This window comes from Impatiens glandulifera, chromosome 8, assembly GCF_907164915.1.
Source record: "Impatiens glandulifera chromosome 8, dImpGla2.1, whole genome shotgun sequence".
NCBI classification, from domain to species: Eukaryota; Viridiplantae; Streptophyta; class Magnoliopsida; order Ericales; family Balsaminaceae; genus Impatiens; species Impatiens glandulifera.
Window position 1 is genome coordinate 10,894,534 of NC_061869.1, and position 24,967 is coordinate 10,919,500.

Genomic DNA, 24,967 nt, shown 5'->3' on the forward strand with positions numbered 1-24,967 from the left:
ATTTTTTATTTTATTATATTATTAAAATTATTATTTTATTTTTTATATATTTTTATCTGTATGTATTAATTACAAATAAATCAAGAAGAAGAAAAGAAATGATTTGGATTTTAAAAAAGAGACCGTGAGATTTAGGAAGAAGAAGATGAAAATGTTTCCTTTCATATTTGGTCGGTGACCCGATCCAAGATTGCCTTACTTTGACTTGCTCCGGAGTGGGCGGGTGTCTAACTATGAATTTGAATACTCTCCTTTTATATTACTTTTTTATATTAGAAGTGTAACGTTTATTTAAAATTGAGTAATTATTATAATTAAAATAATATGTAAAAGTTTATTAAATTTTATAATATTTTTTTGTCTTATTTTTACATTTTTAATAATACGTGATAAAATTTTAAATGTATAAATTTTCTATTTAAATCGGACATTGCCATCAGTTTTTAGATATCGTATAATTATTTTATTTTATTGGATATTCGTCGATTAGTTCGATTAATATGCTTGATATGTTCATTTGTTATCCATAATAATGTAATATCTATAATCTTTATAACTCAGGAAAAAAAATTATGAATTCGCCTTGATTAGGTGGACTATACCGACTTTCATATTTAATTTTGGGTTTGGTACAACTGTTGAAACGACAATGAAAAGAAATCTATATAAAATAAGTAACATATTGAATAAAAAACGAAAACATTTTACAAATTGAGAATAAATAAAATAAAATTATTAGTATTTAATTTTACAAAAATATTTAATATTTAACATATCAAATTATATAATTTAAAATATTTAATTTATTAATTAATATAATTAATATATAAGGATATAATAGTATTATATTTGTTCATATATATATTAGTTTTACATATTATCAAATAAATTCACATATAAAGTATTTAAAATTTAGATGTTTATATTTGATTAATTCAATTTTTATCTCCATATATTAAGATACAAATATTTAAAATTTAATATTTATATCTTAATTTTTAAGTTTATCTAAAAATTATATTAGGCCTCTTCACCTACTATTTAAAAAACCCTTATATCTTAAGTATTAAAATAAATAAATAAAAAATATTATTTTCGGCTCTACCTAAGGAGTTCGTGAATTGCTTCATTTAAGTTTATTTAACTAAACATGTATCTAAAAAAGAGTTATACAAAATTCAATATTCATTACCCGTCTTGCATATTTAATAGGATCGGTTGATTCGAATGTAGGCTTGATTATTCGGTTAATACAGATATTTATATTATTTTTTCTACAGCAAAAAAATAACAATAAATTTAATTAGTAACATTTTTCTTACTAAATCACGGATTATAATTTATTTATTTTAAATAATGCTGATATATTATTTAAAGAAATATATATATATATATTTATATATAACAAACATAATTATTTATTTATTTATTTATTTACAAAAGTTTGTTTAGTAAATGCGTTAATAATTGCGTAGATGTTTGTTTAGTAACGAAAGTTGTTGTACAATGCGTTAATTGCGTAGATGTCATCACGCTGTAAAATTCTTTTGGTAACCCCTCGTTTTGCATATGGCCACATTACGGCAGAAGGATCACTACTATGCATAAGACCAAGTATGTGTCCTAGCTCATGCACCGCAACTGTTTCAATGTCCCTTTCCCAAGGCAACAAACGCCTTGCTCCGTTCGACCAAGGAAGGTCTGCCCTGAAATGGAGCTTTCCTACAGGGGGATGATATGCGTAAGCCATCATTGTTGAGTCCTGTAGAAATGGGTAATAATCCTCACTAGGGTAACTAGTGAAACTTAGTTGAATATCTGCATTTCTATAAGCATCACTTCTTATAAAATTGAACTTCGTGACCTTTTTCCAACTGTAAAGCGCATAAGTAATTGGATTAATAGCGTCTGATCGCGTTCCGGGTGCTACAGTCCAGGATAGTCGGAGTTTCGACCACCTAGGTTGTCCATACATATTGTAGTTCAAACCACTTTTATAAGGGTCCCGAACTAACTTCACCCCGTGTTTGACGAGACATTCATTAACCAAATCAGGGAAGCCGCACCGGGGTTTAACCATTAGTGACAAAGTTTTCTCGTCTAAAATCCCCGAAACATTGAGACGAAAAAACTGTTGAAATTTTTTAATTGCTTTCTCCATGGCGTGATCCAAAATATTAGAGTCGTTCGATGTGAAACTACTCGTTTGGTAACAACCATCATTGGAGGAGGGACCAAAATAACCATATTTAGAAAGATAATTTTTCACTTTATCAAGTTTCTTAACTTTGTCACCTCTCTTGGAACCCAATAAATGTTTCATAGAGTTGAAAGATAATAATGAATTATCATTAATAGATGATGATTGGACAACTAGAAACAAGTCCAAGACAAAGAGTAACAAAAGAATACATATTTTGACCGTATTCATGTTTGTGATTTGATTTGTTACTTAGTTCTTGATTTTTGTTTCACGATTTGTTTATTCATTTTATAGACATTTTTTTTAATCAAAAGATTTTGTTAATCTTATGTATAAATCTATTTGATTGTAATATTATAAATTTCACTATTTTATCGTTCTAAAATAGTTAAAAGATACTAAATATTATAGTAAATAAAAGTCTTTTTTTTTCTCTTTTTAAAAACATATTAAATAATATTATAACTGGACAACTGGCCAGGCATGTATAAAAAAACAAGAATTCGACGCAACATAATATTTGATATTAATTATGTTAAACTATATGAACTATGTCATGAAGGTTAACACTACACTTACAAATTTTTATTTCAATTCAAATAAAAAATTACAACAAATCATAAATTTCTGGAAAAACAAATCAAATCAAACCATAACATAAAAATATAAAACAAATATAAATAAACTGGTTAGAATTAAGCTAATTCTGAATGAAAATAAGGATGTGATCAGTAAATAAAATCAAATAAAAATCACACTCAATTCAAACTTTTAATCCAAATTATAATTATATGTTAATTGTTTAATTAATATTTATGTCCAATTAGAAAATTAAAGTAATAATGTTACGACAAACATTCAACTATTTGCCTACCAATTGATTAAGGCATGGACTATTCAAGTATTGAATGTCTAACCTTGCAATAATGTTAAGTAGTTATGGATTAAGTGAAAATGAATGTAAATAAACTTGAATGATTTTATGGTTAATGTAAATAAACGCTTGAATAATGTTACGATAAACATTCAACTAATTGTCTGCCAATTGATTATCGCATGGAATTGAATAGTCTAACATTGCATTTCATCAAATCAACATAAAACAATGAGACCATTAATGTTAAGTAGTTATGAATTAAGTGAAAATGAATGAGCAATATTTACTATATAAATAAACGTTTGAATGATTTTATGGATTGTTTAATTCACATAAATTTTTGTGTAGAAATTATGAAATTAATGTGGTAGTTAATGATTTTTTTATTTAGAAATCAGTTAAAATTATTTTGGTTATTATTAAAACCAATTGATTTTAATTTTTAGGGTTAAATATATAATTTTGTGTTTCATTCTAAATTATATATTTTAATCCTTGATTTTTTTTTCCTAAAACTATTTTAAGATAAATAAGTACAACATTTATCTTAAATAATTTTATTTTATTATTTTGACATTTTCCCTTAATTATTTAATCTTTAAATATTATAATAATTAGGTAATTAAGTGTTTAAATTGGACTTTCCATGGGATTAATTATTTTTATTTTTATTTTATAAATTGGTGTGTATACTTTTACCATAATAACGAGAGTCTAAGTGAACAATAAATAATGATTTCAATATTTCAACTATCTATATGAGAGAATTTTTTTTTAATAACATGTCTATATCTCATATAAACAATTTTGTTCTCATATATATGAATAGAAAGGAATAATGTAAGGTGAACAAGAGCATATATTATATATTATGTTATATGGATGAGAGAAAAACGGTCATCATAATTGAGCGCTCCCTAGTTGTTGATTCTCTTTATTTTTCTGACCATTTCCATTAATGCATTTCATGGAATACGGCTTGTTTTGCTAAAAAAAAAATGATTGAGTGCTTCCTTAGTGGTAATGACATACTCCACGTATGCTTTAGACACAATAAATAGATCATCCGTAAAATATGTGTGTGTTAATTGCATCCCTTCAATGTGGGTGAAAGATAAATGATCGACTTTTTAATTGTATATTTGAAAACGCAATAAAAATCTTCATGATAAAGAAAAAAGGATAATGGATGTTTTATCTCCTTTATCTACCATGACTTCAAGACAACGCAAAACATTTTTTTAATCAAATAAACTTTATAGTCAAAAAAGATTATAAATAACTTTAACAAATATAAAGATGTGTGCTACATTTAAAAAAAATGGCTTCATGCAGAATTCTTGAACAACATATAAAATGTTATAAACAAAAATGATTCAAAAAACTCACAAACATCTACAAAACATAATTAGAAAAATAAACGATAAACCATGCTAACAAGAACATCATATTAGTATTAGTGTAATTTGTTATGCTTATAAATTTTTTTTATATGTGTTTTAGATCTATTTATATTTTGAATTTTTTATGTGTAATATTTAATAATAGTGAATTTTTATTTTGAAATTTTTATGTGTAATATTTAATAATAGTGAATTTGATTTGGACAAAATGTTTTGTGATTTTTACTCTTTTATTTAAAGAGGTGTTCCACTTCAAAATTATGTGTTATTTTATTTTATTTCTTTTTAGTCCTATATTAGTTTGATTACATCAAAAATATGCATTTTATTGTATTTAATATATTTAATTAACTTTATATTTAAATTTAAAAATAAATATATGTTATAATAATATTTATCCTTATAAAATAAAATATAATTCTATTAATAAATATTATTAATAAAATAACATGATTAAATATGAAATTTATAAATTAAATAAATATCTCATTTATAAAATTACAAGATGAAATTAATTTTATTAACTAAATAAAAATTAAATTTATAAAATTAATATTCAATCTAAAAAGTTTTTTGGTTTAAGAAATTTAATCTATATATATATATATTTAATGACGCTTAATTTAAAATGTTTGAGGTGTACAATTATTTTATATTTTATAAGATTTAAAACTATTTTTTTTACTATAATTATTTGATTTTTTTTCAAAACAGACATAATGAAGTCTAATATGATGTTAAGTTCATGTCAAATATAAAATACGACTCAAAACATAGTAAGAACAACTTTAAAACCAAAACTCCTTATAACTTTTAAATAGAGTAAATATTTTAGGAACGCTATGAAAATAGACAAGAGAGTTGGTTGATGGAAGAATACTACTAATCGAGGTATTCAAATACTGTCAAGTTGATATTTTAACCGTTTCTAGAAGTATTAGTGGGTTGAAAACCATTTATTAAAAATGTGTTAGTTGAGTCCATTCTATGAAACAAGTAGAGCTTTAAGATGTTATAAAAGTCAAACTATATTGACGAACAAGATAATGTGGCAAGAAAGTATTTTGGTTTCACATAATTTTAACCAGAAAATGTGTGAAATAAAATTGAACAAGTATGTGATCCTCAATGAAGCGTCATTTAAATTTGTCGAAGGAATGAGGTTTATGAGATTATTACATGAAGTACAACTGCGGTTCAAGGTTCTTGATCGAAAGAAAGTTGCAGGTATGGTTTTTGATTTATTCTTAGTTGAATTGATTTTTTAAGTTAATATGTTTCTTAGGTATCAAAGGTATAATATCGATACCGTGCTAAAATTATGGTATACTTTAAGCAAGGTAAGATAAAGATATGCATTTTTCTTTACCGAAGGCTAGGCGGCAAGTGTTGAAAGGACTGAAGGGAAGGACTCATACCAGGTGCGTAAATATAAAGTTGGATTGCCTTCCAAAGGCCTCTTAAAATGTAGTTGAACATCCTCAATAGGTCCGACTGCTATGGTTGATGCCCCACCTCAACTTCATGAGGAAGGCCTAATTGTTCACACATATCTCTTCGAGAGCTACTTAATGCCTTACTTGGGACTGACTGACTTCTATCTAACAACAATTCTGCCTTCTGGTGGGGAGGTTATCGGAAGCAAGGAAGAGCTCACGATTTACTAGCATAATCATTATTATTTAACTTCTTATAATGGAAAGCTGCAACTGAGGTTAATACTTTTTTATAGGTATCCTTATTATCACTATCCCTGGGCCTAGTAGAAAATACTATTAGACTTAGAGTATAATCACATTCTCCTAAATAAAAATATATCTTAACAAATATCATATATTTTTTTAATAATTATATTTTGATATTTATTTCAAATTATAAAATTCTATATTTATAATATTTAACTAAATTAATATATTAAATAATAATGTACATATTAATAATTTAAAAAATACTTAACATATTATACTAACTTAACTCATTCAGTTGGATTAATAATCTATATATAAACTAGTAAATAAACACAAAATAATAAAAAAATTAATTTAAATTCTTCCCAAAATTATTTTCAATTACTTTTATACATATGTTATTTAAAGTTTTTAGAATAATAGAGTGATACTATAATCACTAAAACTTACCTACCTAATTTATAGATTTTAAATAATTATTTTTGAATAAATAAATTTAAAATAATTAAAATTAAGGCAAAAATATGATTACATAATTTGTTAAATTAATTATTGTAATAATTAAATTCCAATTTAAAATAAAGGCCAAAGAAAAATAAATTAATTAATTTGAGATAAATGTTATATTTATTTTATCTCAAATTAATTTTAAGGACTCAAAATATTAAATAAATAATTTAGGATAAATGTTGTACCTATTTTATGTTAGGATCGGGTACAATAATAGAGATTGGGTCTGACTATGTTAGACGATTACACACACTACTTCGATATTAACTCTGTTAGAAGTTAATATCTAGTTTCTATTCTACACAAGTCTTCGCAAACTCTTGAACCGAGTTCAAGTGCAGAAATGTTTGTTTGGACTTGAAGCAGCAAGTAAGTGGGAATCAAGGAAAGAAACACAAGACATAAGAGATTTATGGATCTTCGGAGTAAAAGCTCATACGTCACCCATTATTCTCAACCTTGAGAAGGATATTTACTAGAAGATTTAGTTTAATACAATATTTGTACAAACTCAGCCGAACAACTAGGACTTAAACATTACCTGTTTCCGAACTCCTAGCACAACAAAAACAGATTCTGTCAAATTACAATACTGAATACTCACACAAAATAGGCAGTATGTAATACAACTTTAAAACTCTAGTAAACTTGTGAGCTTTTTGAGAATGATTACACTGATATTTCTTGTAACTCTCGTAAGATTGATTAAAAACTAGTGTCAATCTTGACTTCCAACTGCTCCTTAAATTGGCAGGTTGCCAACGAATATATTTTCTTCAAAGGACACCTGTCTTAATTTGATTGGCTGAGTCCAGAATAGTACATCAAAGAATATCCTTCTTTGATCTTGTCTGTACTTTATGATAATGAGCCAATAATTCATTAATGGAGCCTGTTGTACTAGGAACTTTCATTGCAAATGATTAGAATAATCTTGGTATGTGGCAGTCTTCTTTAGGTCTATCTATACTGCTGTGTCAGACTGCCCATCCCAAATTGGTGATATGTTACTTTGCCAGATTGTCCATGACGAATGCTCAATTTGGAGTTGTGATTGATCAGGTACTAGAAAACGTTTACCCAAAATGCCGAACTTGAAAGATATTGGAAGCGCCATATGTAGAACTGAAGTGGTAAAATACTTGAGACGCTTGAATAAAACCGATCTTATAAACTACAGGACGCGTATTTATAGAAACCAATCTCATAAACTAATGATCTCATAAACAAACTGGTCGCGTGTTTATAGAAACTGATCTCATAAACAAATCGGACGCGTGTTTATAGAAACTGATCTCATAAACTACCGGATGCGTGTTTATAGTAACCGATCTCATAAACTACTAGACGCGTGTTTATAGAAACCGATCTCATAAACTACCGGACGCGTGTTTATAGAAACCGATCTCATAAACAAACCGGATGCGTGTTTATAGAAACCGATCTTATAAACTACAAATCTCATAAATACCGATCTCAATTATAAAACCGAAGTTTATATAAAATCGATCTCGATTAAATACCGAACAACTTTCTTTCTGGTTTTCTTTAATCTGCACAAGATTAATTTAAACAATACTCAGTTCTTATTTATACATTTATGCTTTGATATTTTAATATAACGATTTCTCCCTTTTTGATTATTTAAACTAAATATTCAAAACTTGGTGATTTATAATTATTGGCTAATTCTCCTAAGTTAATTAGCTAATACAATCTAGAAGGCTTTATTATAACATTTTATTTTAAATGAATTAAAAATAAAGCCCCAAAATATACAAAAATAAAATAAAATAAATGGACAAAATAAATGTTATGTATATTTAAATATTTTGAAGGTTAAAAATGGAGCCAAAAAGAGATTGAAAAATATCGATTTCAAACAAATTCCAAAGCTGGAAAAGGGTCGGATCCGTCGCTGCCGAAATTAAGAGAAATCAATGCAATAGACCACACAACCATCATATGAGCGCCCATGCTTCATCCAACGAACGACAGAGGACCGTGTAACCCGCTGCAACGGAAGAGAAGTTCGTTCGCATTGCTGCCTGAAACGACGTTGTTTTCGCTTTGAATTGTCTTCTTCCTCGTGACGAACATCAATCATCATCGACTTAATGTTTTGATTTTTCAAAAGTGGAACTCGACCGTTACTGAATCAAACCGGCTGATTCAAATGATGAAATGATCACACTAACATGGTGATCTTTTCATCTACGATCGTAAATCTTCATCATCCTATAACGAGCCACTACTTCTAAAACTTGATGTGTTATCTTTGAGTCTAATTCACATCTAACCATAAATTTATACTATTATCTTTTGCTCCCTCTTTTATGTCATTTTGTAACATGTAAAATAAAATATATTAATGAAGATAAAAAATATATAATCATTAAGGATACAAAATAACCCAAATGAATGAATACATCAAGATATTAACAATCGGTTTTGATTGGTTGTTTCGACTAATAACAGGTTTATGAATGTTTGTGTACGTTGTAATTCGAATGATAACAGGTTGTTTGGATGATTGATTTGGTTTAGAATTTTGAATGATAATGGTCATTATCTTTATGAATGTTATTTGTATATATATTGGTTGGGCTGAACAGGTTTGGTTGTGTACAAAATAATCGGACTATTTTATACATTTTATAGGGAAAAACCGAGAGTTATATGGAAAACTTTAGGTTTTTCTTCAATGGGAAAAACCGAAAATTTTTCATAAACCTCTCGGGTTTATTTCAAAGGGAAAAAACAAAAGTTAATTGAAAATCTTTCGGGTTTTCCTTAAAGAGAAAAAACGAAAGTTTTTCATATACCTCTCGAGTTTATTTGAAAAGGAAAAAAATGAGAGTTATATTGAAAGTTTTTGTTTTTCTTCAAAGGGAAAAACCAAAAGTTTTTCATAAACCTCTCGGGTTTATTTCAAAAGGAAAAACCGAAAGTTAATTGAAAATCTTTCGGTTTTTCTTGAAATCGAAAAACCGAGAATTATAGGGAAAATTTTCGGGTTTTCCATTTCAAGAAAAACTGAAAGCTTTCCAGTTAAATCTCGATTTTTCTCTCGAGTATCTAAACCGAAAAATTTATGATATCTCTCGGTAACCACCCAATTATATTTACCGAGAATGTCAATACTGAGGGATGACGAGAGTACTTAAACTTTTGGTATTAAGTCTATATCGAGAGATATAGAGTCATTAACGAAAGTTTTTACTCTCGATTTTGATCTCTTTTTCACCAGTGAAGAGATAAAGAGGTTACAATAATAATAATGATCTAACTATATTTTACCGGTCGGATAATAATGGCGATGATTATCCTTCCTGTTGTTCCTGAAAGCAGCCAATCGAATAAACGATGATAAGGAAGACGATGAATATAATGTTCACCATTGCCACCTTCTTCCAATCATGTTTCAAATTATACAACAGACCCGCCTACAAGACCGACAACCATAGCACAATAAACTCTCATCATTCCTCCACACTTTGCAATCAGGGTTGCCATCGATGGTTGAATTTCCCGTCTGATTCCAATTCGTAAGGCTTACATATTCGAATATACAGTCATTCGATGGTTTACAGAAATCAGACGGTAGAGAAGATAAATATTCCCTAAAGAACTGATCAACATGGGTGGTTTGAGATTTGATCAAGCTCTTGTAAACATTTCTATCCTGTAAACAACTCTGTATTTTGTTCCAATTCTTAGGGTTGTTAACGCGTTTCTGAAGCCAATTTGAGTAGTCATCGAGACGATACTCTTTGTAACCCTTGCTGGAGAGATTTTCACCGGCTCCTTTGTTGGTGACAGCAAAAGCGAAGATGGTGAAGCAGAAGAGAATGAGGATGAACATGTCGAGAAGGTAAACCTAGAGTAACAAGGCGACGTGACAATAGGCACCGATTAGACCTGCTAGGAAAATGAGCATTAGAAAGTCTCCAAGTGCTATTAATGGGTTTTCTAGAAAATGCTCGCATTCGTTGACGCCTTGATTGATTAGCCATACTCCTGCCCAGAGGATTGGGATCGAGAGGAGGAAGGTGATGAAGTTTAAGATCCCTACTAGGTTGTTGTTATATATATATATATATATATATATATATATATATATATATATATATATATATATATATATATATATATATATATATATATATATATATATATATAAAGTGATGCTTAATTTTCAAAATGTCTGGATTGTCGGGTCGAGAGCTGTGGTTAATTTGGATATATATGTGAGAGTAAATGAATATTTGGGTCGGATTGTGGGTTGACCCGTCTATAAACTTAAAACTATTAAAATTAAAATTAAAAGTTCTATATATATGTTTCGGTAACCTAACAAAAATAAGTATAAATCTTTAACCAATTGGAAAGCCGTTACTGATAACCTTTTCCCAAAACGCTAACTGAAGCCGTATTTATAACGGCTATTGAGAAACTATTACAGTAAATACATTAGTAACGGTTATTGTAGAAAGTCGTTACTGATGCCATTTTCCCAAAACTGTAAAGTAATGTAATATCAGTGACGGTTATCCAAAAACCGTTACTGATACCCTTAATTCGAAAAATAAAATTTAAGTCGCTACTATCTGTAACTCTGTAATTCCATATATCCATTACAGTAACTTTTTATCTGTAACGGTTTTATAAAGCCGTTACTGATGTTCTAATAACAGTAACGGTTTAGTATAACCGTTACAGATAAAAAGTATTAGTAAGAGTGTTCGAACGCCGTTACTAGTAGTCGTTACAGAAGACATTTTTTCTACTAGTGCAACTAGCTAATAAGACTTTATATTTTAAATTTAACACTAAATTTGATTAACGCGAAATATTTTTAATAATATAAGTTCAACTTTTTAACTAACTAATTTATATATATATATATATAATTATATATATATATATATATATATATATATATATATAATGATACTTAATTTTCAAAGTGTCCGGATTGCAAGGTCGAGAATTGTGGTTAATTTGGATATATATATATATATATATATATATATGAGAGTAAATGGATACTTGAGTCGGATTTTAGATTGATCTGTCCACAAACTTGAAACGGTTATGTATGTTTTGAAATTGCAACCTAACAAAACAAATACAACCTTTTAACCAAATGTGATTATGATGTGATTTGCCGAGGAATAATATGTTGGTAACAATTGAATGTTCGATAAAAAAAAATATAAATCAAATATTTGATTGAACAAAGTGTGAAGTCACGATGTTTAATATTAAAAAATATAAATCAAATATTTGATAAAGCAAAATGAAAGTGAAAGGTCACGAGATCAAATGTTTATTGGAAAAAAATATGTAAGGAAATATGTGAGAAAATTAGTTGTTTTACCAAAGTGAATAAAATATGAAATGAGAGTATTTTATTTTTTAATTTAATATATTATTTGTGATTTATTAAGAATTTTAAACATTAAATAGAATGTTTTATTTTTTATTTTAATATATTATTATAATTTTTATTTTTTTTTATATATTTTTATGATTATATATTAATTACAAATAAATCAAGAAGAAGAAAAGAAATGATTTGGATTTCAAAAAAGAGACGGTGAGATTTAGGAAGAAGAAGATGAAAAGATTTCCTTTCCTATTTGGTCGGCGACCGATCAAGATTGCCTTACTTTGACTTGCTCCGGTGTGGGCGGGTGTCTAACTATGAATTTGAATACTCTCCTTTTATATTACTTTTTTATATTAGAAGTGTAACGTTTATTTAAAATTGAGTAATTATTATAATTAAAATAATATGTAAAAGTTTATTAAATTTTATAATAATTTTTTTGTTTATTTTTATATTTTTAATAATACGTGATAAAATTGTAAATATATAAATTTTCTATTTAAATCGGGTATTGCCATCAGTTTTTAGATATCGTATAATTATTTTTTTTATTGGGGTATTCATCGATTAGTTTGATTAATATGCTTGATATGTTCATTTGTTATCCGTAATAGTGTAATATCTATAATCTTTATAATTCAGAAAAAAAAAAATTAATTCGCCTGGATTAAATAGATTATACTGACTTTCATATTTAATTTTGGGTTTGGTACGACTATAAATGGATGGTTGAAACAACAATCAAAAGAAATCAAATATCAAGTATTTAAAATTTAGAAGTTTATAATTGATTAATTCAATTTTTATCTCCATATATTAAGATACAAATATTTAAAATTTACTATTTATATCTTAATTTTTAGGTTTATCAAACACTGTCTTAGGCCTCCTTACCTACTATTTAAAAAAACCTTATATCTTAAGTATTAAATAAAAAATATTATTGTCGGCTCTACATAAGGGCGTTCGTGAGTTGCTTCATCTTAACGAAACATGCATCTAAAAAAGAGTTATACAAAATTCAATATTCATTACCCGTCTTGCATATTTAAACGGATAGGTTGATTCAAATGTAGGCTTGATTATTCGGTTAATTCAGATATTTATATTATTTTTTCTACAGCAAAAAAATAACAATAAATTTAATTAGTAACATTTTTCTTACTAAATCACCGATTATAATTTATTTATTATAAATAATGGTGATATATTATTTACAGAAATATATATATATATATATATATATATATATATATATATATATATATATATATATATATATATATATATATATATATATATAACAAACATATTTATTTATTTATTTATTTACAAAAGTTTGTTTAGTAAATGCTTCAATTAATTGCGTAGATGTTTGTTTAGTAACGAAAGTTGTTGTACAATGCGTTAATTGCGTTGATGTCATCATGCTGTAAATTCCTTTTGGTAACCCCTCGTTTTACATATGGCCACATTACGGCAGAAGGATCACTACTATGCATAAGACCAAGTATGTGTCCCATCTCATGCACCGCAACTGTTTCAATGTCCCTTTCCCAAGGCGCTTGGCGCCCTGCTCCGTTCCACCAAGGAATGTCTGCCCTGAAATGGAGCTTTCCTTTAGGGGGAAGATATGAGTATGCGATCATTTCTGATATCTGTAGAAATGGCTCATAATCCTCACTAGGGTAACTAGTGAAACTTATTTGAATATCTGTATTTCTGTAAGCAGCACTTCTTATAAAATTGAACTTGGTGACCTTTTGCCAACTGTAAAGCGCATAAGTAATTGGATTAATAGCGTCTGATCGCGTACCGGGTGCTACAGTCCAGGATAGTCGGAGTTTCGACCACCTAGGTTTTCCATACATATTGTAGTTCAAACCACTTTTATAAGGGTCCCGAACTAACTTCACCCCGCGGTGTTTGATGAGACATTCATTAACCAAATCAGGGAAGCCGCACCGGGGTTTAACCATCAGTGACAAAGTTTTCTCGTCTAAAATCCCCGAAACATTGAGACGAAAAAACTGTTGAAATTTTTTAATTGCTTTCTCCATGGCGTGATCCAAAATATTAGAGTCGTTCGATGTGAAACTACTCGTTCGGTAACAACCATCCTTGGAGGAGGGACCAAAATAACCATATTTCGAAAGATAATTTTTCACTTTATCAAGTTTCTTAACTTTGTCACCTCTCTTAGAACCCAATAAATGTTTCATAGAGTTGAAGGATAATAATGGATTATCATTAATAGACGATGATTGGACAACTAGAAACAAGTCCAAGACAATGAGTAACAAAAGAATACATATTTTGACCATATTCATGTTTGTGATTTGATTTGTTTCTTAGTTCTTGATTTTTGTTTCACGATCTGTTTATGCATTTTATAGACATTTTTTTTAATCAAAAGATTGTGTTAATCTTATGTATAAATCTATTTGATCGTAATATTATAAATTTCACTATTTTATCATTCTAAAATAGTTAAAAGCTACTAAATATAATAGTAAATAAAAGTATTTTTTTTTTCTCTTTTTTAAAAAATATTAAATAATATTATAACTGGACAACTGGGCAGGCATGTCTAAAAAAACAAGAATTCGACACAACATAATATTTGATATTAATTGTGTTAAACTATATGAACTATGTCATGAAGGTTAACACTACACTTACAAATTTTTATTTCAATTCAAATAAAAAATTACAACAAATCATAAATTTCTGGAAAAACAAATCAAACCTTAAAACAAATATAAATAAACTAGTTAGAATTAAGCTAATTCGGAATGAAAATAAGGATGTGATCAATAAATAAATCAAATAAAAATCACACTCAATTTAAACTTTTAATCCAAATTATAATTAAATATTAATTGTTTAATTAATATTTATGTCTAATTAGAAAATTAAAGTAATAATGTTACGTTAAATATTTAATTAATTGCCTGCCAATAGATTAACACTATTCAATTAGCTAGTATTGAATGTGTAACATTGCATTTCATTAAATCAACATAAAACAACGAGACCAATAATAGTAAGTAGATATGGATTTATTGAAAATGAAAATGAATGAGTAATATTTATTGTTAATATAAATAAACGTTTGAATGATTATATGGTTAATGTAAATAAACGTTTGAATAATGTTACGATAAACATTCTGTCAATTGATTAACACATGGAATTGAATAGTCTAACTTTGCATTTCATCAAATCAACATAAAACAATGAGACCATTAATGTTAAGTAGTTATGAATAAGTGAAAATGAATGAGCAATATTTATTGTGTAAATAAACGTTTGAATGATTTTATGGATTGTTTAATTCCCCTAAATTTATTGTGTAGAAATTATGAAATTAATGTGGTAGTTAATGATTTTTTATTTAGAAATCAGTTAAAATTATTTTGGTTATTATTAAAACCAATTAATTTTAATTTTTAGGGTTAAATAAATAATTTTGTGAGATGAGATCAGTACCTCGTTTCATTCTAAATTATATATTTTAATTATTGATTTTTTTTTCTAAAACTATTTTAAGATAAATAAGTACAACATTTATCTTAAATAATTTTATTTTATTATTTTAACATTTTCTCTTAATTATTTAATCTTTTAATATTATAATAATTAGGTAATTAAATGTTTAAATTGGACTTTTTCCATGTGATTAATTATTTTAATTTTAATTTTATAAATTGGTGTGTATACTTTTAGTGCTTACAAGATAGTTTTATTATATTTAGAGTATTATCTGATAAAATTGGTACACTACTTTTGGGAAATTCAAGACGTGAGTTAGAATGACATCGAATGGTGGTCTCAATATCTTATCTTCTTTGAGTATTTTTTTACTTTGTAGTGATCCGATATATCCTACATTTATGCTCTTATTTTTAACCATAATAATGAGAGTCTGAGTGAACAATAAATGATGATTTCAATATTTCAACTATCTATATGAGAGAATTTTTTTTAATAACATGTGTATATCTCATAGAAACAATTTTGTTCTCATATATATGACTAGAAAGGAATAATGTAAGGTGAACAAGAGCATATCTTATGTTCTATGGATGAGAGCAAAAAGGTCATCATAATTGAGCGCTCTCTAGTTGTTGATTCTCTTTATTTTTCTAACCATTTCCATTAATGCCTTTCATGGAATATGGCTTGTTTTGCTAAAAAAAAAAATGAATGAGTGCTTCCTTAGTGGTATTGACATACTCCACGTTTGTTTTAGACACAATAAATAAATAATCTGTAAAATATATGTGTGTGATAATTGCATCCCTGCAATGTGGGTGAAAGATAAATGATCGACTTTTCAATTGTATATTTGAAAACGCAATAAAAATCTTCATGATAAAGACAAAAGGATAATGGATGTTTTATCTCCATTCTCTACCATGACTTGAAGACAACGCAAAGCATTTTTTTAATCAAATAACCTTCATAGTCAAAAAAAGATTATCAATAACTTTTAACAAATATAAAGATGTGTGCTAAATTTTTTTAAAAAAATGGCTTCATTCAGAATTCGTGAACAACATATAAAATCTTATAAACAAAAATTATTCAAAAAATTCTCAAACATCTAAAAAAACATAATTAGAAAAATAAACGCTAAACCATGCTAACAAGAACATCATATTAGTATTAGTGTATTTTGTTATGCTTATAAATTTTTTTATATGTGCTTTAGATCTATTTATATTTTGAATTTTTTATGTGTAATATTTAATAATAGTGAATTTTTATTTTGAAATTTTTATGTGTAATATTTAATAATAGTGAATTTGATTTTAAAAAGTTTTGTGATTTTTACTCTTTTATTTAAAGAGGTGTTCCACTTCAAAACTATGTGTTATTTTATTTTATTTCTTTTTAGTCCTATATTTGTTTGATTACATCAAAAATATGCATTTTATTGTATTTAATATATTCAATTAACTTTATATTTAAATTTAAAAAGTTTAAAAAGATTTGTGATTTTTACTCTTTTATTTAAAGAGGTGTTCCACTTCAAAATTATGTGTTATTTTATTTTATTTCTTTTTAGTCCTATATTTGTTTGATTACATCAAAAATATGCATTTTATTGTATTTAATATATTCAATTAACTTTATATTTAAATTTAAAAATAAATATATGTTATAATAATATTTATCATTATAAAATAAAATATAATTCTATTAATAAATATTATTAATAAAATAACATGATTAAATATGAAATTTATAAATTAAATATCTAATTTATAAAATTAATATTCAATCAAAAAGTTATTTGGTTTAAGAAATCAAATCTATATAATATTTAATGACGCTTAATTTAAAATGTTTGAGGTGTACAACTATTTTATATTTTATAAGATTTAAAACTATTTTTTTTCACTATAACTATTTGATTTTTTTTTCAAAACAGACCTAATGAAGTCTAATATGATGTTAAGTTTATCTCAAATAGAAAATACGGCTTAAAACATAGTAAGAACAACTTTAAAACCAAAGCTCCTTATAATTTCTAAATAGAGTAAATATTTTAGGAACACTGTGAAAATAGACAAGAGAGTTGGTTGATGGAAGAATACAACCAATCGAGGTATGCAAATACTGTCAAGCTTAGATTCTAATCGTTTCTAGGAGTATCAGTGGGTTGAAAACCATTTATTAAAAATGTGTCAGTTGAGTCCATTCTATGAAACAAGTAGAACTTGTAGAGGTTATAAAAGTCAAACAATATTGACGAACAAGATAAGGTGGCAAGAAAGTATTTTGGTTCCACACAATTTTAACCAGAAAATGTGTGAAATAAAATTGAACAAGTATGTGATCCTCAATGAAACGTCATTTAAATTTGTCGAAGGAATGAGGTTTATGAGATTATTATATGGAGCATAACTGCAGTTCAAGGTTCCTGATCGAAAGAAAGTTGCAGGTATGGTTTTTGATTTATTTTTAGTTGAATTGATTTTTTTTTGTTTAAGTTAATATATTTCTTAGGTATCAAAGTTATAATATCGATACCGTGCTGAAATTAAGGTATACTGTAAGCAATGTAAGGTAAAGATATGCATTTTTTCTTTACCGAAGGCTAGGCAGCAAGTGCTGAAAGGACTGAAGGGGAGGACTCATACCAGGTGCGTAAATATAAAGTTGGATTGCCTTCCAAGTAGTTGAACATCCTCAATAGGTCTGACTGCTATGGTTGATGCCCCACCTCAACTTCATGAGGAAGGCCTCATTGTGCACAGATATCTCCTGGAGAGCTACTTAATGCCTTTCTTGGGACTGGCTGACTTCTATCTAACAAAAATTCTGCCTTCTAGTGGAGAGGTTATCGGAAGCAAGGAAGTGCTCACGATTTACTAGCATAATCATTATTATTGAACTTCTTATAATGAAAAGCTGCAGGTGAGGTTAAGGGCCTAGTAGAAAATAATATTAGACTTCGAGTAAAATCACGTTCTCCTAAATAAAAATATATCTTAACAAATATCATATATTTTTTTAATAATTATATTTTGATATTTATTTCAAATTTTAAAAATTATAAAATTCTATATTTATAATATATAACTAAATTAATATATTAAATAATAATATAGATATTAATAATTTAAAAAATGCTTAACATATTACACTAACTTAACTCATTCAGTTGGATTAATAATCTATATATAAACCAGTAAATCAACACAAAATAGTAAAAAAAATTAATTTAAATTCTTCTCAAAATTATTTTCCAATTACTTTTATACATATGTTTTTCAAAGTTTTTAGAATAATATAGTGATACTATAATCACTAAAATTTAACTACCTAATTTATAAATTTTAAATATTATTTTTGAATAAATAAATTTAAAATAATTAAAATTAAGGCAAATATATGATTACATAATTAGTTAAATTAATTATTGTAATAATTAAATCCCAATTTAAAATAAAGGCCAAAGAAAAATAAATTAATTAATTTGAGATAAATGTTATATTTATTTTATCTCAAATTAATTTTAAGGACTCAAAAAATTAAATAAATAATTTAGGATAAATGTTGTACCTATTTTATGTTAGGATCAGGTACAATAATAGAGATTGTGGTCTGACTATGTTGGACGATTACACACTACTTCGATATTAACTCTGTTAGAAGTTAATATCTAGTTTCTATTCTACACAAGTCTTCACAAACTCTTGTACCGAGTTCAAGTGCGTAAATGTTTGTTTGGACTTGAAGCAGAAAGTAACTGGGAATCAAGGAAAGAAACACAAGACATAAGAGATTTATGGATCTTCGGAGTAAAAGCTCATACGTCATCCCTTCTTCTCAACCTTGAGAAAGATATTTACTAGAAGATTTGGTTTAATACAATATTTGTACAAACTCAGTCGGACAACTAGGACTTAAACACTACCTGTTTCCGAACTCCTAGCACAACAAAAACAGATTATGTCAACTTATAATACTGAATACTCATCCAAAATAGGCAGTATGTAATACAACTTTAAAACTCTAATAAACTTGTGAGCTTTTTGAGAATGATTACACTGATATTTCTTGTAACTCTCGTATGTTTAATTAAAAACTAATGTCAATTTTGACTTCCAACTGCTCCTTAAATAGGCAGGTAGCCAACGAATATATTTGCTTCAAAGGACACATGTTCTAATTTGATTGGTTGAGTCTAGAATAGTACATCAAAGAATATCCTCCTTTGATCTTGTCTGTACTTTATGATAATGGGCCAATAATTCATTAATGGAGCTTGTTGTACTAGGAACTTTCATTGCAGATGATTTGAATAATCTTGGTATGTGGCAGTCTTCTTTAGGTTTGTCTCTACTGCTGTGTCAGGCTGGCCATCCCAAATTGGTGATATGTTGCTTTGCTAGATTGCCCATGACGAATGCTCAATTTGGAGCTGAGATTGATCAGGTACTAGAAAGCGTTTACCCAAAATGCCGAACTTGGAAGATACTGGAAGCGCCTTATGTAGAACCAAAGTGGTAAAATACTTGAGACGCTTGAATAAAACCGATCTCATAAACTATCGGTCGCGTGTTTATAGAAACTGATCACATAAACTACCGATCTCATAAACAAACTGGTCGCGTGTTTATAGAAACCGATCTCATAAACAAATCGGACGCGTGTTTATAGAAACCGATCTCATAAACTATCGGATGCGTGTTTATAGAAATCGATCTCATAAACTGCTAGACGCGTGTTTATAGAAACAAATCTCATAAACTCCCCGACGCGTGTTTATAGAAACTGATCTCATAAACAAACCGGATGCGTGTTTATAGAAACCGATCACATAAACTACTAATCTCATAAATACCGATCTCAATTATAAAACTGGAAGCGCTTCTTCATATAAAACCGAAGTTGATATAAAATCGATCTCGATTTTGATCTCTTTTTCACCAGTGAAGAGATAAAGAGGTTACAATAATAATAATGATCTAACTATATTTTACCGGTCGGATAATAATGGCGATGATTATCCTTCATGATGTTCCTGAAAGAAGCCAATCGAATAAACGATAATAAGGAAGACGATGAATACAATGTTCACCATCGCCACCTTCTTCCAATCATGTTTCAAATTATACAACAGACCCGCCTTACAAGACCGACAGCCATAGCACAATAAATTCTCATCATTCCTCTACACTTTGCAATCAGGGTTGCCATCGATGATTGAATTGCCCGTCTGATTCTAATTCGTAAGGCTTACATATTCGAATATACAGTCATTCGACGGTTTACAGCAACCAGACGGTAGAGAAGATAAGTATTCCCTAAAGAACTGATCAACATGGGTGGTTTGAGATTTGATCAAGCTCTTGTAAATATTTCTATCCTGTAAACAACTCTGTATTTTGATCCAATTCTTAGGGCTGTTAACGCGTTTCTGAAGCCAATTTGAGTAGTCGTCGAGACGATACTCTTTGTAACCCTTGCTAGAGAGATTTTCACCGGCTCCTTTGTTGGTGACAATGAAAGCGAAGATGGTGAAGCGGAAGAGAATGAGGATGAACATGTCGAGAAGGTAAACCTAGAGTAACAAGGTGACGTGACAATAGGCACCGATTAGACCTGCTAGGAAAATGAGCATTAGAAAGTCTCCAAGTGCTATTAATGGGTTTTCTAGAAAATGCTCGCATTCGTTGACGCCTTGATTGATTAGCCATACTCTTGCCTAGAGGATTGAGATCGAGAGGAGGAAGGTGATGAAGTTTAAAATCCCCACTAGGTTGTTGTTTTATATATATATATGTATATATATATATGTATATATATAAAGTGATGCTTAATTTTCAAAATGTTTGGATTGTCGGGTCGAGAGCTGTGGTTAATTTGGATATATATGTGAGAGTAAATGGATACTTGGGTCGGATTGTGGGTTGACCCGTCTATAAACTTAAAACTGTTAAAATTAAAATTAGAAATTCTATATATATGTTTCGGTAACCTAACAAAAATAAGTATAAATCTTTAACCAATTGGAAAGCCGTTACTGATAACCTTTTCCCAAAATGCTAACTGAAGCCGTATTTATAACGGCTATTGAGAAACTATTACAGTAAATACATTAGTAACGGTTATTGTAGAAAGCCGTTACTGATGCCCTCTTCCCAAAACTGTAAAGTAATGCAATATCAGTAACGATTATCCAAAAACCGTTACTGATACCCTTAATTCGAAAAATAAAATTTAAGCCGCTACTATCTGTAACTGTAATTCCATATATCCGTTACAGTAACTTTTTATCTGTAACGGTTTTATAAAGCCGTTACTGATGTTCTAATAACAGTAACGGTTTAGTATAACCGTTACAGATAAAAAGTATTAGTAAGAGTGTTCGAGCGCCGTTACTAGTAATCGTTACAGAAGACATTTTTTCTACTAGTGCAACTAGCTAATAAGACTTTATATTTTAAATTTAACACTAAATTTAATTAACGCGAAATATTTTTAACAATATAAGTTCAACTTTTTAACTAACTAATTTATATATATATATAATTATATATATATAATGATACTTAATTTTCAAAGTGTCCGGATTGCTAGGTCGAGAGTTGTGGTTAATTTGGATATATATATATATATATATATATATATATATATATATATATATATATATGAGAGTAAATGGATACTTGAGTCAGATTTTAGATTGATCTGTCCACAAACTTGAAACGGTTATGTTTGTTTTGAAATTGCAACATAACAAAACAAATACAACCCTTTAACCAAATGTGATTAGGATGTGATTTGCCGAGGAATAATATGTTGGTAACAATTGATTGTTCGATAAAAAAAATATAAATCAAATATTTGATTGACCAAAGTGTGAAGTCACGATGTTTAATATTAAAAAATATAAATCAAATATTTGATAAAGCAAAATGAAAGTGCAAGCTCACGAGATCAAATGTTTATTGGAAAAAAATATGTAATGAAATATGTGAGAAAATTAGTTGTTTTACCAAAGTGAATAAAATATGAAATGAGAGTGTTTTATTTATTATTTTAATATATTATTTGTGATTTATTAAGAATTTTAAACATTAAATAGAATGTTTTATTTTTTATTTTAATATATTATTATAATTTTTTATTTTTTTTTATATATTTTTATCATTATATATTAATTACAAATAAATCCAGAAGAAGAAAAGAAATGATTTGGATTTCAAAAAAGAGACCGTGAGATTTAGGAAGAAGAAGATGAAAAGGTTTCCTTTCCCTATTTGGTCGGCGACCGATCCAAGATTGCCTTCCTTAGACTTGCTCCGTGTGGGCGGGTGTCTAACTATGAATATGAATACTCTCCTTTTATATTACTTTTTTTTATATTAGAAGTGTAACGTTTATTTAAAATTGATTAATTAATATAATTAAAATAATATGTAAAAGTTTATTAAATTTTATAATAATTTTTTTGTTTATTTTTATATTTTTAATAATACGTGATAAAATTGTAAATATATAAATTTTCTATTTAAATCGGGTATTGCCATCAGTTTTTAGATATCGTATAATTATTTTATTTTATTGGGGTATTCATCGATTAGTTTGATTAATATGCTTGATATGTTCATTTGTTATCCGTAATAGTGTAATATCTATAATCTTTATAGTTCAGAAAAAAAAAATTAATTCGCCTGGATTAAGTAGATTATACTGACTTTCATATTTAATTTTGGGTTTGGTACGACTATAAATGGATGGTTGAAACAACAATCAAAAGAAATCAAATATCAAGTATTTAAAATTTAGAAGTTTATATTTGATTAATTCAATTTTTATCTCCATATATTAAGATACAAATATTTAAAATTTACTATTTATATCTTAATTTTTAGGTTTATCAAACACTGTCTTAGGCCTCCTTACCTACTATTTAAAAAAACCTTATATCTTAAGTATTAAATAAAAAATATTATTGTCGGCTCTACATAAGGGCGTTCGTGAGTTGCTTCATCTTAACGAAACATGTATCTAAAAAATAGTTATACAAAATTCAATAGTCATTACCCGTCTTGCATATTTAAACGGATCGTTTGATTCGAATGTAGGCTTGATTGTTTGGTTAATTCAGATATTTAAATTATTTTTTTCTTCAGCAAAAAAAATAACAATAAATTTAATTAGTAACATTTTTCTTACTAAATCACCGATTATAATTTATTTATTATAAATAATGGTGATATATTATTTACAGAAATATATATATATATATATATATATATATAACAAACATATTTATTTATTTATTTATTTACAAAAGTTTGTTTAGTAAATGCTTCAATTAATTGCGTAGATGTTTGTTTAGTAACGAAAGTTGTTGTACAATGCGTTAATTGCGTTGATGTCATCATGCTGTAAATTCCTTTTGGTAACCCCTCGTTTTACATATGGCCACATTACGGCAGAAGGATCACTACTATGCATAAGACCAAGTATGTGTCCCATCTCATGCACCGCAACTGTTTCAATGTCCCTTTCCCAAGGCGCTTGGCGCCCTGCTCCGTTCCACCAAGGAATGTCTGCCCTGAAATGGAGCTTTCCTTTAGGGGGAAGATATGAGTATGCGATCATTTCTGATATCTGTAGAAATGGCTCATAATCCTCACTAGGGTAACTAGTGAAACTTATTTGAATATCTGTATTTCTGTAAGCAGCACTTCTTATAAAATTGAACTTGGTGACCTTTTGCCAACTGTAAAGCGCATAAGTAATTGGATTAATAGCGTCTGATCGCGTACCGGGTGCTACAGTCCAGGATAGTCGGAGTTTCGACCACCTAGGTTTTCCATACATATTGTAGTTCAAACCACTTTTATAAGGGTCCCGAACTAACTTCACCCCGCGGTGTTTGATGAGACATTCATTAACCAAATCAGGGAAGCCGCACCGGGGTTTAACCATCAGTGACAAAGTTTTCTCGTCTAAAATCCCCGAAACATTGAGACGAAAAAACTGTTGAAATTTTTTAATTGCTTTCTCCATGGCGTGATCCAAAATATTAGAGTCGTTCGATGTGAAACTACTCGTTCGGTAACAACCATCCTTGGAGGAGGGACCAAAATAACCATATTTCGAAAGATAATTTTTCACTTTATCAAGTTTCTTAACTTTGTCACCTCTCTTAGAACCCAATAAATGTTTCATAAAGTTGAAGGATAATAATGGATTATCATTAATAGACGATGATTGGACAACTAGAAGTCCAAGACAATGAGTAACAAAAGAATACATATTTTGACCATATTCATGTTTGTGATTTGATTTGTTTCTTAGTTCTTGATTTTTGTTTCACGATCTGTTTATGCATTTTATAGACATTTTTTTAAT

General features: G+C 27.8%; 3 protein-coding genes and 2 pseudogenes across 3 annotated transcripts; all 5 read right to left on the reverse strand.

Annotated features, from left to right (window-relative positions):
* Window positions 1-1,483: 1,483 nt before the first annotated feature.
* LOC124912971 (metalloendoproteinase 5-MMP-like) lies at window positions 1,484-2,161 on the reverse strand. The gene has a single exon (XM_047453599.1). The coding sequence runs from the start codon at window positions 2,159-2,161 to the stop codon at window positions 1,484-1,486; it is 678 nt and encodes a 225-aa protein (XP_047309555.1).
* Window positions 2,162-9,970: 7,809 nt separating this feature from the next.
* LOC124912972 lies at window positions 9,971-10,774 on the reverse strand (annotated as a pseudogene).
* A 2,681-nt stretch (window positions 10,775-13,455) lies between these two features.
* On the reverse strand, window positions 13,456-14,136 carry LOC124912973 (metalloendoproteinase 5-MMP-like). Its single transcript, XM_047453600.1, has one exon. It carries the CDS (start codon window positions 14,134-14,136, stop codon window positions 13,456-13,458), a length of 681 nt encoding a protein of 226 aa, XP_047309556.1.
* A 6,430-nt stretch (window positions 14,137-20,566) lies between these two features.
* On the reverse strand, window positions 20,567-21,371 carry LOC124912974 (annotated as a pseudogene).
* A 2,570-nt stretch (window positions 21,372-23,941) lies between these two features.
* Window positions 23,942-24,622, reverse strand: LOC124912975 (metalloendoproteinase 5-MMP-like). The gene has a single exon (XM_047453602.1). It carries the CDS (start codon window positions 24,620-24,622, stop codon window positions 23,942-23,944), a length of 681 nt encoding a protein of 226 aa, XP_047309558.1.
* Window positions 24,623-24,967: the final 345 nt, after the last annotated feature.